General features: G+C 38.6%; 1 protein-coding gene across 1 annotated transcript in view; it reads right to left on the reverse strand.

Annotated features, from left to right (window-relative positions):
- pdlim7 (PDZ and LIM domain 7) overlaps nt 1-16,377 on the reverse strand; it is a 30,808-nt gene that overhangs the window by 14,198 nt on the left and 233 nt on the right. The window contains exons 2-5 of the mRNA XM_079249805.1: nt 14,050-14,148; nt 5,804-5,955; nt 1,260-1,287; nt 231-430 (exon numbers count right to left, since the gene is read on the reverse strand). Coding sequence (XP_079105931.1) covers nt 231-430; nt 1,260-1,287; nt 5,804-5,955; nt 14,050-14,148 — 479 coding nt within the window. The remainder of the gene's footprint in view (nt 1-230; nt 431-1,259; nt 1,288-5,803; nt 5,956-14,049; nt 14,149-16,377) is intronic.

Raw genomic sequence — 16,377 nt, forward strand, 5'->3', positions numbered from 1 at the left:
TAGCTATGTTCATCTTTTCTGTAATGTTTCTTAGTCTGTGATATAATGTTGGCAGTACACAGCAGCAGTGAGTGGACTTACTTCTTTTACATTCTGATGGGATTATGTTCTTTTTTTTGTTTTTTGTTTTTTAATGAGAAGCCAGAATAACGAGCCTCCAAAAACATCATTAAAAAGACATTAGTTACGTTGCAGCTCGACAAGGTAATAGTGTTTATTTCTCCACCTACCCATTCTGTGGCTGCTGTGTGCTGGCAGGGCTCTGTGAGCGCGGAGTGTTAAGTTTAGGTGAGTAGGCCACGGGTTTAATAACGGGTCCTGAGTTGGCACTACCACCACCACCACCTGCTGCAAATGGCCTCGCCATCTTGTTAATGGTTGCGCTTGGAGCAAAGGAGTATTTTGGAACAGAAGCTGTAGTCTGAGAGTCCTGTGGGGGTGTTGGAGAGGGAGACAATGCAGCACAGGGCACAACATGCAGTTAGACATCTGACACACACACACTCACACACATATATTCTGCTGTTGCACAATGACAAGCTTTTCCAGTCTCTTACAGCAAATGGTTACTGAGTGCTCTAGTAGCAACTCTACAAAAGCCTGCAGGCTTTTGTTTCTTTTTAAACTCACAGAAGAAATGCTAAGAAGTGTGAATGTTTCTATTTTACTTGTGTTGGCACTCAGCCAGCGACTGGCCAAACTAATCTGCTGCTACAGTTAAAATAAAACTGCTTAAAGTGAGAAACTGTCATGTATTACTGACATCCCTCACTAATGAGATTTCTCACTGAGCATGACGCCTTGAATATAAAAGTACACCGACTAAAAAGGGACATAGTCTCTGTGTTTACATATGCCAGCTGCTTTACTAATAACAGTGTACAGAACAAAAGCTCATGACACCATCACACTATGAAAACTACATAGTACATAATCAACTGGGCAAAAAGCTGCCAAAACTTTTGACAGGGAAGCTGGATGCATCAGTAATTAACTGGTTTTGGAGACTGGGCAAGGCAGAACAAAGGCAAACAACCCATTCACCTGTGCTTGGCTAATGCACGGTTTAGAGACAACCTAGGTTATGCAGATGATCTCAAACACAAAGTCATATTACATGCTATTCAAACCGAGTGAGTAGGGATTAAATGATGTTTAAAATGCAAAGTCGCTGTAGTTTGGAACCACAACACAGTAAATCAATCATTCAGGTAATTACACAGAGGTGAGCTCATGGTTTCAGACAAATACAGTCTTACCTTGTGGTCTTGTCCTGTTTTGAAAGCTCTAGAAAGAGGGAAAAGATAAGCAGTGGTTAGAAAAACTGAGATGTTTCTATGTCTCTCTTACAGCAGAGGTGTCCAAAGTCAGTCCTCAAGGGCCGCTGTCCTGCAGGTTTTCAATGTATCCCTGTTCCCATACACTTGGTTTCTGTTAAATGGATCAAACAGCTAATTAAGTTCTGCACAATGACTGATTCATTTGAGTCTGGTGTTTCAAAGCAGGGATACATGGAAACCTGCAGGACTGTTGCCCTCGTGGACCGGAGCTGGACACCCCTGAGCTACAGCACTAAAATCATTGGCAGATAAAGTTTAAACGGCTTGTTGAAAATAAATATGATCATTTTTGCTTTTGAAACTAATGTAGAGGTCTGTCTAAATGTAGTTACAGAAAGAGTTAAACTAACAGAAGGTATGCTTGTCTAAGCAAAAAGCACTCAAAGTGCTTTAAAACATACATAAAAAGAAAATGAAAACAATATATAAAACCATACACGAATTAAAACACATAAAAACACAGTTGGAAAGTGCAACAGTGCTGGAGGGTATTAAGAGCCTTCCAGAAGTGTATAAAGTAGACCAAATAAGAATAATAAAATAAACCTAAAAAAAAAAGGGAGAAGTGACATACAGGATATTATTCAGATAAGTCATACTGTAAATAATGTTGATGTTGGTCAAAGCAAATGTTTAAAAGTAAACTTTATTCAAAATTACAAATATTGCAGCAAAATGACTGAAATAAAATTAAATATGGTTTTGCAAGTTCTGAATACAGAAAGAGAACCGAAATCGACACAACCAAAGCTTTTGTGGCAACTGTGATTAAATGAAATGAAAGAAAATCTATAACAGATTTTTCTACTACAATCTACTATCATTTGAAATAAATATAACTAAATGAAAATGGGCTATTCATTGCTACAGAAAACTACATTTCCTACTTCCATACTTTAATAAGTTGGACAAAATGTCCTCTTTGTTTAAAGGATCACATATGTGCTTCAGATAAATGTGATGAAGTAAACTTGTTTTCATTTCTCATTACATCTGTAATTCCCTGAAGCCTCTGGTTTATGCATATGTTTCACAACAAGGTTAATTAGCACAACAATACAAAAGAAATAAGGGGGGGATTTAGAAAGTATTTACCCACAAAAAGTCCTGCAAGTGTCAAAACAATGTGGATGTCTTACACTTAATCCTAGCAATCACGTTACTGCAGAGCCTCTGCTGACTGGAGCAACACAGCTGTACGTCAAAATATCTTTACACGTTAAACACTGAGGCTTTACATTGCCGCTGGCTCACTATATAAAACACCACCTGACCGCTGCTTGTATTCTAGACAAAGCTTTAACAGGCTTAAGTAAGAATGTTTCAGCTCTGAAAAGTTGCCCGCATTGTTTCAGGCTACAGCCACACACACACACAAAACAATGGACAGCACTTCCTGCCACAATGAGAAATGAACAGCAGCTCCTGTCACCGCCTCGCCACTGATAAAGCAATGTTAAAGACAGGATGACAACAGCGCTGAACGATAGAGGAGCAAGCAAGGAGAAGGCACACCGACATGTCTGGATATGTCACATTTCTGGGAAGACAAATAAATGCGACATTCATAGTGCCTGAGCTCAACTTAGCCCACAATTTGATGAGTCAAATGGAAGCAGAGCTAACAGGAATGTGTATGATGGCTGTTCTGTGCCGGTATTTACTTTGGCACTCAGGAATGGAGATGATTAAATAACTGTTTCTTGGAAGAAATTAGTTTTGCTGTGGCCGAGTTTGACCTGAACTGAATTGCGAGCGCTGCATGAGATCATTTCCTACCCCATTTCATGGATCACTTACTTTAGCTGAGGCATATTTGGCTTTCAAGCTAGTGAGTGATAAGGTCAGAAATTTAACCACTAAGAAATCTCCCATGACACTGGAATCAACTCAGCACACGTCAAATACAACTAAAGATGTCCAATATTATAAACATATTGATATTATCGACTAATATTAACATTAAAATGCAATATCGGAAATTATTGGTTTTGTTTTTACTTTTTTACGGACATAACATTAAAACACGACATGTGCATATTAATAGAGATGTCTAATATTATCGGCATAACAATATCGGCCAATATCGACATTAAAATGCAACATCGAAAATTATCGGTGTCAGTTTTTACTTTTTTACTGACATAATTTTCACACAATATGAACATGTTATATATATATCAAACTCTTCAGCTAGTGCTCCTCTAACTCAAAATGACAAAATATAAGAAATGACATGTATAGCTTTCCAGAAATTCTTGTTTTTTGACACAACTTGCTCCAAAAATATCGGTATAGGAAATTAAGAGATGAACAAAATTGGTATATCGTATAATAGTAAAAAACATAGCCCAACCACAACTCAGAAAGCCAGTGAATTTGAAACAAAAGTATGGACCTAACATATGTACCTGTAGATTAGGGCTATTCCACTCAGTCCCACGAGGGCCGCAGCCCCACAGCTTTTCAATGTATCCCAGCTTCAACACACTTGACCTAAATTAAATGGATCTAACAGCCAATGAAGTACTGCACAGCGACTCATTAGTTTGAGCCAGATGTGTTGTTGCAGGGATATGTGGAGAACCTGCAGGGCTGCGGGCCTCTTGGGACCAAGCTGAACAGCTCTGCTGTAGATGCTGCATAACCATCCTCTAAAGCAAAAGATCCATCGTCTGTAAATGTTCTGATTTCGCTCCCTATAAAAAGGAGGCACTGAATAAAGTTTAAACCTTCACCATAAAAAAAAGAAACAAGATGATCACTGGTGCTGAACAAAATGAGACACTAAACCAAACAATAGATCGTATCTCATCAACGTGAGGCTGTCCTCCTTCCTTGACATAAGACAATGGATCGCAGCTATGATACAAATAAATAAACCTGACAACAGTTCCTCTCCGAGAGGCATTTCAGGAAAACAACATTTGCTTTCCTTACAATAGAATGCCAACAGGACAGGGAGGAATCAAGAGAGGAGACTGTGGATTTATAGGTAGGGAGTCACTGGTGCAAAGAAGAGGAGTGGAACAATATGAAATGTTTACTATTACTGGAATCCACAAGGAAATGAGAAATAGAGGAGGCAAACCACAGAGTGAAGGGAAAATATGGCTGATGTTGAGCAAACATACCAGCTTATTAAAGATCTATCAAAATATTCCCCATACCCCTATGAAATAAAGCTGAAAGTAAAGAAATATTTAATGGATCACTGGCTATAATAAAACATATATTAAAGCTGGACAAAACTCATATCTGAAAGCTGAAACTAAGCAAAGTTAAAGATTTAAGCTTTATCAACACATGTAAATAAATGGCGGCCGTTTTGTACATTACATTTTATACACGTCAGCTTTATGTTTCCCAGTTAAAAAGCTGTAAGAAGTCAAACTTTCACAACTGGAACAGAAAAACGTAGTCCTGTTTGATGTAATCCTCAGGGCGGTGAATTCTGCGTTATGTGAATGTGGTAAGAGCCTCCGATGTGTTGAATGACAGAGCAAAGAAGGATCTCTAAAATCTCCAGCTCCTTTTGCTTTCTGGGAAGACTCAGATATCCTGCAGCTGCACTCTCACACTGAGTTAGTTTTGTAGAGACGTGTAAAAGTTTAAACGCAGAGTCTCTTGGTAAGTGACAATAAGGTGAACAAGATAACACAGATTTTCTCTCTCATTGCTCTCATGAGAAGAAAAAAAAATCTAAATGAGTCCACTGACAGCAGCAAGCTCATCTGTCGTTTTCATTTTCTGAAGGTTTCAGCTTCTTGAATCATTACATTTAATCTTTCTTTGGGAATAAAATATTTTAGCTTAATGAACAAAAGCTTCTGGCGAGACTCAAGAGAGTAGCTCACAGTTAAAAGTGCTTCAATATAAAAAGTTCTTTCATTTCAAAGTTAAAGCAAAATGTAAGGTTCTTTTGGAAATGATGAGAAAGTAGTGAATGGAAAAAATGCAGAAGCTGTAAAATAATACAAAGTCCATTCACGAGGATTCATTCTCCTGGAAATATTTATTTAGTTTTCACCTCACAGTCATGATGAGTACCATTTACTACTCAGAGGAGAGACAAGTAATCTCGGAGACAAGACCAGGGATCTCGGCAAATACATTTTCCTCTAAACCTGATGAGAACATGCATAATGATGCTTTATAAAAAGGCATGATGGTACTACTGTTTGTTTGCTTCATTGGGATATTGGAATTACTTTTCACTAAATACATGGAAGCCTGTGGAAAGCAAAGCAGACTTTGTACGTAGTGAGAACCTAATGCACTTTGCAACCATCGATCATATTGGGGTAAATTTCAAGGACTTCATATCTCATTCTGTTAAAAAAAAAAAAAAAAACAAGAAGGAAAGAAATGCAAGTGGATATATGCTCTGTGGAGATTTCTGTTGCAGTGAGCATGAGATAAAAGAAGCATATTGTTGCATCACGCACCGCCAGACGACTTACCTGCTGAGGGTCAGGGTGAGAGAATCTGTTGCTGCTCTGATCTTGTTTTGTGCCTCCACATGAGTCATATCATCAGTATTGGTGTCACAGATGGAGACCACCCAGTCTCCCACCCCAACTCCAGCCTGAGCCGCCTTTCCACCCGGTGTAAGCTAGAGGGGAAAAAAGGGAATTAAGGTATACCATGGTGAAAAAGTTGTGGTATGAATACCATTACATTTTCTGCGATAGTTAATTCCACAGGCACGCCATCTTCTAAATTGCAGGGACAGTGTGCAAGTCAGGTGTACCTTGAGTTGTGCACAGGTGCGGTAAGAGTGTATGGATGCTCCCCTGTGGTGTGTGAGTAGTAGAGCATGGAAGATGGCTGAGGGAAGTGAACCGATCAAACTTCTTTCCCCAACAAAAGAGTCAGCAGTATGAGATTACTTTGAATTCCGCAAGAAGGTAGATGGCAAAGGCGTTTGTTTTACCCAGACATTTAAAAGATTGGGATGCAAAGAGGCGTAATGCTTAGCACTGTGGCCTCACAGTAAGAAGGTTGCTGGTTCGAGCAGCCTGCTGAGAGCTCGAATGGTGGCCTCTGTGTTTGCATGTTCTCCCTGTGTATGCGTGGGTTCCCTCCGGGTGCCCTGGCTTCCTCCCACCATCCAAAGACATGCATGTTAGGTTAATTGGTCACTAATTGTCCCAGGAGTGAGTGTGAGCGTGAATGGCTGTTTGTCTCTCTGTGTGGCCCTGCGACGGACTGGTGACCTGTCCGGGGTGTACCCTGCCTCTTCCCCAATGACTGCTGGGCGATGCTCCAGCTTTCCCACGACCCTTAATTGGACTAAGCGGTTAAGAAAATGACTGACAGACAATTAAAGGACAATATTTAAGTAATCTTAAGTCATAAGAGACATGGGATACTGTAACTGGGATAGTTTTGTTCAAGGTCACCATACTGTCAGAGTTTCATACAGGCACATGCCTACTTACAGGACATTGTAAAACAGGATTAATAGGAGGTGATGGCAACTACACAGAATGTAAACAAATATGAGAGGCAGCTTGAGTTAATATAAAAATTCTTTTGTGGGTTTCAATTTATATGATCAATTAAATATCCATAAAGATTTTGACAAAAAAAACCAAAACATTTCAACTCAGAGAAATGACTTGATTTAAAACTAAAAAGATTTATAAACACATCCTAATAAAAAAAAAAAAATTTTAAAAAAAACGTGACAGTTTTAAAAACTTACTAATAGTTTCCCCAGATTTCTGATTTAAATTTCAGCCCCCCCTCCCTCCAAAGTATCAGATTAAAGACTGCATGACAAGATAGCTTCAGCAACACGAGAGACGTTTGAGTGTTTAGTTTTACAACTGATCATGGTATTAAACGGCATAATTTCATCATAAATGTTCCTTAATATGGTACTTTTTATAAAAGACTGTGCCTGAATCTTAACGGCAGATCAGCACAACTTGTACATAGCATGAAAACAGTTATTTAGTAAATCAAACAGATCAATCTGCAGCAAACCTGTAAATATAAGGCTGGAAAACTGTCAGAATCTTCATCAATAAGGCAGATAAAGTGTATTTAGGGAGAAAAATCAGTTTCTCTTCCTTTTAATATGATTTTAGTTATAACTTTGTTGTTTATGAATTAATACAACAGAAAAATAAAATGCATTAATTCCACAGACTGATCTCAGCATTCATTTTGACAATCTTAATTCAAAAGACTTAAAAGGAGAGTTTGTCATTTTACACATTTATGTTGTTGAAAAATTAATTAATGCAGGATATTTGTAATAATTCAAACAATGCAATTATTTCTTTGACAATAATCGTACCCAGAAAATCTGTAAACGTGACATCTCTAAGCTAAGTTATCAGCAGTGATGATTTGTCCTGAGGAGAAAACAAATGTAATCAAATGAATTAATCACAATTCTCACCTGTGTTTTGACCTATTTAGCAAAAATCCTGAAACATAAATAATATTTCAAATAACACTTAAAACCATGTTCAGCTAAGCTATCACACTTGCAGCTTTGAATCTGCACATTAAACATACAATACGTGCATGAGCAGGGAGATAATGTGCACCGTAAACGGATGACAGCTCAGGCTGAAAAACTACTCGGCACTCCATGAAGACAAAGTTTACGCTGGTTTTGATTCAAAACATGGCAAAACTACAAATGGAGAGAAGTGCATTCCTGGGAGGCGATTTAAATAACACTTCCTTTATGGTCACGTTCAAACATCACTTCAATTGCCTTTGATTTGCACTCACTGGAAGAAATTAGACGATGGTTAGGTAAGGGGTTTTTTTTCCTCTCTCTCTCTCTCCAGTTTACAAAGAGCTTTAACAAGTTCTAACAGCTTTCACATGAGAAAAAAACACATGTATGTATTATTCTCAAAGACTCCACAGCCTGCAATAATAACCAAAGTGATTTCATTGCTGACAGATGCACTTCTGCTTCCATTTATTTCTCTTCTACTTCATGTTAAAACTCAAGCATCTCATTTTTTTCTCGTCTTAATGGAAGGCTACATCTGTTCAGTGACAAGACTATGAGTGTGATTTTATCTCAGTTTAAATGGAAAAGGGATTATTATGCTAACCAGCACAGCAATAGATATATATGAGGTTATTTCTCAATTATATCTCAAAAAGATTTGGACACAACATCCATAAAAAAAAAAATTAAATAGAATTTATTTTGTTTGGGATGTTGATCAAACATTATGCAGACATGTCACAATTCACAGATACAAAAGATTTAAAAAGCAGAGATTTCCCTAATTTACAGGTTCATAATTATATTTTGGTTCCACTAAAATATGCTCACTTGATTTAATTTAAAAAAATAAAAAAATTTAAAAAAAAATAATATCAGTCATGTCTACTGGGCTATAAATGAGCCATTATAACCAGCTTATGAGCGTCTTCTGTAAGGGGGAATATCTTGCTTAAGTATGAACTTTGAGCTTTGTTAGTAAAACACACACACACACACACACACACACAGAAAAACTGAAAGACTCATAGCATAGAGGGGAGAAAAAAATTTTTTTTTTTTAAATTACACAACCACGCTACGTGGTTTGGTTGACATATGAAGTGCTATAAAACTATGAAGTTATAAAGGCTTATATACTGTATATTAGAGGTGTGTTAGTGTGTGTGTGCGTGTGTGTGTGTGTGAGTTGTGTTGATGGACACAGACACCTGTGATTCTGGCTCAGGTTCAGAGTGCAGCTGCTCCCTCACTTGAGAAGGCAGCAGTTAAAGTTGCTGCGCTCAGACCTTAGCTTGGTAAGGGGTGGACAGAAACCTTATACCTGCCTCGTCCTCCCCCCCCAGCAGTTTGTCAATACAGAGAAGGACACTGGAAAACATGTTCTTGCAACACACCGCACTGTACCTCACAAGAAGCATGGATACTTGTGCAGGACTAGCAATGACTTCTTGGCCTGCACTTGATACAAATAAAAAAACATTTTTAAAAAGGCTTCCCATGTTCTACATTATCTTGTGTAAAAATGATCAGAGCTCTTGTCACATTAATAGCAAGACATTTGACTTGAATGCAGAGTCTATGACTCCATTCGTACTCATTCCTTAAGCTTTTTGGCAGGAGTACAGCAGCAGAGCTCATTCGGTATGCTATCAAGTTTCAAAGCATTAGCCACTCTTTCAGAATGCAAAACACTGAATTCACCTTTAAAGTGTTTCCCTCAAGTGACCTTACATGTAACTCAGGACCTTGTGGGTCTTCTCAGCCAGCTAGGCTTGATTTTTTTTTTTTTTTTTTTTTTTTTTTTTTTTTTAAAGTAATTATGCACCAAAGTTTACCTAAAGCTGGTAATATACTGGCCATGTAACTCTGAACCATATCACTTTTATTCTTTCCACGGCTATTTGGGGGCTAAGAGACCGTCTGTCCTTACATCACTCACACAGCACAGCTGATGCAAAGCCATAAATATCACTCTGAGAAATGGAAAACTAAACCTGCAAGTATGTGATTCCCCCCCGGTGCCCCCCGTAATGACTGCAGTAGAACACCTAGCACTAACTCAACTTAAAACACTGCTCACAACACAGCACATATCCGGCCAGGAGAAATGCCCCCTGTGGCCAATCTATCAGCATGAACTGAATTATTAATTCAACCCTCTAACAAGGCCTCATCTCCCTGAGATTGTGTGTGTGTGTGTGTGTGTGTGTGTGTGTGAGAGGGGAGAGAAAAAGAGGGTGTAAGGGTTGTTAAAGAAGATGCCTGTGATAAATAAGCATATGGCCTTCAACTCACACAGAAACAGAAATAAAAGACTTGATGACACATCCAGCTGGGGTGGGGTGGGGGAGGGGGGGGGCTGAAGAGCCATTTAAAAAAAAAAAAAAGCTGTACTTGCTTATTAATCTGACATCATTTGCAATTTTCTCCCAAGCTTTGATGTCAGTGGTGTGGCATGTGTTTGTCGATCGAAACCAGATGGTGCTCAAGAGGCTAAGCTGTGGTATCACGATGTTTCTGGAACGCAATAGCACGAGATCTGGGGTAGTTGTACGGACAGGCTTCTCCAAGGAGAGTGCGGCCAACCCACTGAAACGTTACCGCTTCCTCCGTTTTACAGCTGTTCTCTGAAAACAGGATGCTGGCACAAATGCAGCGAGAGATAAAGTTTACTTAAGTATGTTTCCATCTTCTGAAAGTCACACAAGTCTTGTGAAAGTCAGCAGCAAAAGTCAGACGGGGTGGAGAAGGGTAAAGACAGACAGCAACTCAGCTGGCGGCCTTGTGTTTGCATTGAGCAGAGACGTCCTTGTGACAGAAGGTTACTGAAACCACTGAACCAATTTTTGTGAAGCCACTGTTGGAGAAACATTCCTCAACAAAATGCTGATACCACAACCACTGAATTATATTAAGGAGCAGTTGATGATGTTCAATTTTAGCTGTTGACCAGCTACCAAGAACTTGAATTTTTATTGGTCATTTTTCAGAGCGGAGGGTTGTTATATTAGAAAAACTACATGAGGCGTCATCATCAAGCCTGATGTGATAATTGATTTATTGAATTACCACACAACGCTTTGGCATCATCTCAGTCTTTTTGGATAAGCTTTATTTGGCCCTGTGTGTTGACACGGGTCATATAATGCCTAGGGAAAATATGTGTTTGTTTTTAATAGAGCTAAAAGCGATAATTATTATATGCACATTTAAGTCCATTTCATTTTCACAACTGGTTCTACTAATCGGCATTTTAATAAATAGCCAACATTTTTCTTCAGTATATTATCAACAATTAAAGCCTAATTTATCTTTGTCGTGCACACTGGACTCCGACCATAAATTCACCAATCAGCTGCATGTTTTTGCACTTAGGAGAACGACGGAGTGCATGGAGAATTTCCACACTAGCAAGGGGACAACATGGAAACACAGAAGCTGAGATCCAAAGCACGAACCTTCTTCTTAATGTGGGGCGAAAGTGTAGAGCCCTTTATTCCTGCAATAATCTCTGGGACAATAGTTCATCAAAAGTAACCATCATGATAGAGCTTGTCATCTACATGCAGAAGAGATTATAGAAGAGATATTATAAACACAAGTATAGGCCTATGAAATACAAATCAATGGTTAATTCATAACCCTATTTGGATGCATGATCACCAAAGCTCAGCTGCATTAAATTCATGTTCAAACTGCTTGTTCTCATCATCACGGCATCAAATACTGACTTCTTGTAAAATCTGAAAGTGCCCCACATGGTGTCCTTTAGCACTGGTGCCATGACACATGAGCTAATATCTGACACCAGTAACCAACCTCGCCTTATTAACAAACAACAAACTCCATGTTAAGAGATAGGGTGGTCCATCTCTCTGATGAAAATGTATTTATTTTACAATTTTCACCCCTTCTTAGCACGATAAGGCATTATTGCTTTTTGTTTGTTTTGGCCAAGATAGTTAAAAAATAATCCGCTGTTCCAATTAAAAACAATGATTTTCATGTCTTTTTTTTTTTTTTTTTTAAATAACCTGATGGATGAAAAATAAATGTCCTTTTTTTATTCTTTTCTATTCACAGCCATTTATAAGCAACGGTCATCATTCCTCTGATCTCACTGGGTGAGTTTTCCTTTGAAACTGGAGGAGTCCAACATATGGATGAGAAAAGAGAGCGAGAGAGACAGACGGGGGGGACAACAGGATTGCCTGTTGGCAGCAGCAGGGTGGATATGAGAAAAATCTTTGGAATGCTGAGAAAGCATAGCTCTCCAGGCTCACAGACAGGGGAAGGAAACAAGAGCATTTGGAGAACACGGAAAGCCATAAACCAACTCCTTAACAAGAGGTAACAAGTCTAAGGCCTGCAACTTTCCAAATCAATACAAAGTTTATACAAATGCCCATCAGCAGTGAATAAAGTCAGCATAGATAATATATAAAGTTATTTTTTAGCTGGTTTTCACATCCAGTCTCAGACAGTGTTAATCATCATCTAATCCACACTAAAATCATTTGGTTTGATCTTTAAGAAGTTATCACCTTCAGTCGCTTTGCCTCACTTAGATTCTAAAAACTTCTCATCGTGCACATGTTTTTCATTTCGTAATGGCTTTTAAGTCATCTGATCCTTATCTCATCAGCCACAAGCCAGTAAAGAGAGACCACCAACTTATTTCATCTAATGTAAGCCCAGTAAGTACAGGCCTGAGTTCTTTGTTTCCCCTGTTGCTAAGGGATACAATATAAATTTGAGCTTCACAGTGCTTTGTTGTGTTGTTTTTATCCTCTGCAACTGTGGGATTCATTGTCTCTTCTTTTATGTAAATCAGAATGAAAGCTAGCAGTTCCTGACAAGCAAAAAGAGAGAGAACTTGTCACATGTATATAACTCCTGTACCTTGAGGCCTGGTGGTCTCCCTGCAGATGCAACAAGGATATTAGCCACTATCCACTCGTACAGCTTCAAGCTTACAATAACAATATTCTTTTTGTCTGTTTTACTTGTTTCAACTTGAAAAAAATTAGAAAGGGAGAACAAAAGGATGGAGAAAGGGAGAGTAAAAAAATTGAAACATGAAAAAGAGAACAATATTGTATTTAAGATAATAATCGGCATGCGTACTGTGTCTGGACTGCAGAAAAACTGTCAAGGATGGCTCAACAAAAGCTACCCAATCACCCATTGATATTCAGCTTGCAATACACCTTGCCTGCCTAGACAGAAACCCCTCAGCTACAAGTCAACAGCTACATCCCAACCCAGAATTTCTGTCTATTTTTTTTTTTTTATTAATAGGAACTTTCTTCAAATAAGATTTTAACATGTTTGGCTTTTGTTTTTAATGGAAAGAAGAACTTGTCCATTATCATAAATCTGAAGAAGAATACTGCGTCTCTGATTGTGATGTCTGCCCAATAGCAGCAAAACAAGACATGTTCTGACACGGTTTGGTATAAATGCTGCCGTCACCACAGTATTGCATCACACAGATCTCAATGTGATGCACTACGTATCTCAATTTAAAACATAGCTCCCTTGTGTGGGTTCTGGACGTGATTCTCGGTACATTTGCCAAGAGAAAACAAAGGACAAAACTGATCACCTGACAAATGCTGGTATATCTGATGGTTTATGGCCCACAGCAGCTTGAAAGAGCTTAAACTCAACAACACGAGTGGAAAACCAGTTCTGTGTGCAATAGTTGGCTGCAGCACAAGAATTATTTTATTTGCGTGCACTTATGTGCAGCTGCAAGTGTGAGCCTGTACGTTTGTCAGGCAAAGCAACACTGCACTTATAAGGCTTGGAAAATCGTTGCTGCTCTCATCACTGCATTTAAAAAATTATTTTGTTAAAAGGAGGTGGCCTAACAGAGCAAAAAGTACAACAATGACTGACGCAAAGGTTCTGAATGCTGAGACCAAATGTGTGAGGTTGCACAGAAATACCATAAAAAAAATTTGAGAAATATGAAAATAAACACCACAGTCTGGGAAGGGAACTATGTCCACTTTGAGCGTGACATGATGTGCGTCTGCTCTGGCCAATTAACATATATTTTGTCAGTGTTAAGTATCAAATTGCTCACCACATAATGATTCTGCATAAGCTTTAAGTTCTGGGAAACAAAAAGTTATGCAAATTATTGAGGGCCACCGAAAGATGGACAAACTCAGAGAAGTACTAAAGTCGGCTATAGCAGTCATTCCTTACCCTTGACACGGAGAGGGGCATGCTGAAGTCCTTGCCTCCCTGCAGTCTAAAGCCCCATGGTGCCGGGCCGCTGAGGCTAACAGTGTACATGTTCATAGCCTTCAGAAAGAGAAAAAAGAAAATGTTTAAATAAACCTGAAAGCTTTGCTTTTACAAACAACACATTCCATACATAAAATAAAATTCAAGTTGGTTTCTTTTTCCATGTAATCCCCAAACATGCATCTTCAATATTCATTTTGGTACTTGTGATCCTTTGACTATTGAAATGAGGTCAGTACACAAAGAACAGCAAAAGCAGTTCAAAACTGCACACCTCAATATTAATCTATGACAAATCTGGATACTTGTTCATGTACAAAGTGAATCACTTCAACTGTGATCGCATTGAATATTGTCATGAAAGATTTTCAAAAGATTTTGAGCAATCAAGCCAGCAACAGAAACCATCCCAACCATGTAATCTCCTTTAGGGAGGTTATAACATTCCAGAGCTGCATTTAGGACACAACATTCCTGCATTCATCATCATCATCATCATCATCAAAAGCATTCCTTCTGAAAGCTTAATTCAGAGTTTAGCAACAAATACTACAACACTTAAATCTATACAGACATTTAAGTACTTGAAAATAAGAAATTTTTAGCAACACTTTAGTGATGGTAATGTCAAGGTTACCATGGGCAACTTTTGTATTTAGGTGAAATTGTACAAATAATGACTAAAATGTGCCTCCCTTGTCCTCAGTGTCTGGTATCGCCTTGCTTTCACGTTATTTGTGTGAGTTTTAAACCATGGAAACTGTGTGAAAGAGTTCCTCTAGAACTTACTACTATTACTGAAAGGAAAGGCGCTTAATATGAAACTAATTTTAAGAATCAAAAGGTAACTTGAGTGTAAGGCTACGTCACTGGCTCTCACTGTGACCTGACCACCGACCTCTGGACATGCACCCCTTTGATCCAACCCTTGCTGCTCCTCTTCCTCCTCCACAACCTTACCAGGTGCCGTTGTTCTTCATCATGACACATATATCCAATCAAGGTGACATCATGCAAAACATACCTTATCGTCAAGGGCCGGCTCGAAGCCCAAACCTGAGAGAAAGCTAGGGAGTCAGTGAGCTGGGGCAAGCAGATTCTGCCTCTGTTGGCAAGCCCTACCCCGATGCTGCGTGCGACACAGGCAAGCCCGAGCCTCTGCTCACTCCTCAGAGGCTATATAAGGAATGTAAAACTACACCAAACTATTTCAGCCCAACACCCACATGAGTCACAGAGGAGGGGGTGTTGGAGGAAGATGGAGAGAGGTAACGTCAACTACCCCGAAATTCTGGCAAAGGCTGACCGCATAAAAATCAGATGACTCTTTTTCAAGAGAAAGTGCAACTGAGAAACAGCAGGCGGCCTCAACTGAAGAAACAAAAATAAAGCTATAAGATTCTGCATTTTTTCTAAAAGGACATGAAACATGGTACAACCAAACCAACTATTATGCTTTAACATCAGCTTCTTAAAGATAAACTCAGCTCCAAAATAAAGTACTATAACAGTAATGTGTTACAGATAAGAAAGTTGGCATTAGAATATGTAGAGTATATCTAAAAAAAAAAACGCATGCGCACCCTCAAATAAACGACTTTCACTTGCTGCATTTATCCACTTTTTGCAAGACTGACATTGCACTCTGTAAATAGTGCAAACAGCTGCTGCAACTGCAAAAACTTGAATTAATCTTTATTATTGCTCCTATAGAAAAACAGGGATATAAGAGAGAAAACAGCTGCTTATTGCTGCACATTGCAAACTGATTATTCACCAAAACAGGTTATATCAGGACAATAGAGATAAGATGATCAAACTGAATGCAATGCTGTGAAGTAATTATTACCTTCAACATAAAGCCATACAGAAAAACTTGAGACTAAGAAAATTCACACAGACAGATAGATAGATAGTCCAGTTATGTTTGAGTGTGCAAATAACTCCGTGGTTATTGATTACCATCTGTAATATCATTTTGTGTGACATTTTAATGTAAATTATCTTCAGTTAGATGAAGTTTAAAAAGATTAAGTTTACTTTTAAATGCACTCAGTTCAATGGACGATTCATTACAGTCGGTACCGTGAAAACTTGAGACAGGCAGAGTCAGAGGTGGACATTCAGCTGAGAAGGAAGCTGGACGGGACAAAACTGCACAAACTCGACTTGAACATACTCGTTAGCACAGCTCGCCAAATGCTTTCAAACATTAAAAAAAAAAAAAAAACGTAAAGAGCAAAACATATCCCGTGCAAGTCATAAAACAAATCATTAAAAATGTTC

The sequence above is a fragment of the Telmatherina bonti genome (assembly GCF_933228915.1).
Source record: "Telmatherina bonti genome assembly, chromosome: 12".
NCBI lineage: Eukaryota > Metazoa > Chordata > Actinopteri > Atheriniformes > Telmatherinidae > Telmatherina > Telmatherina bonti.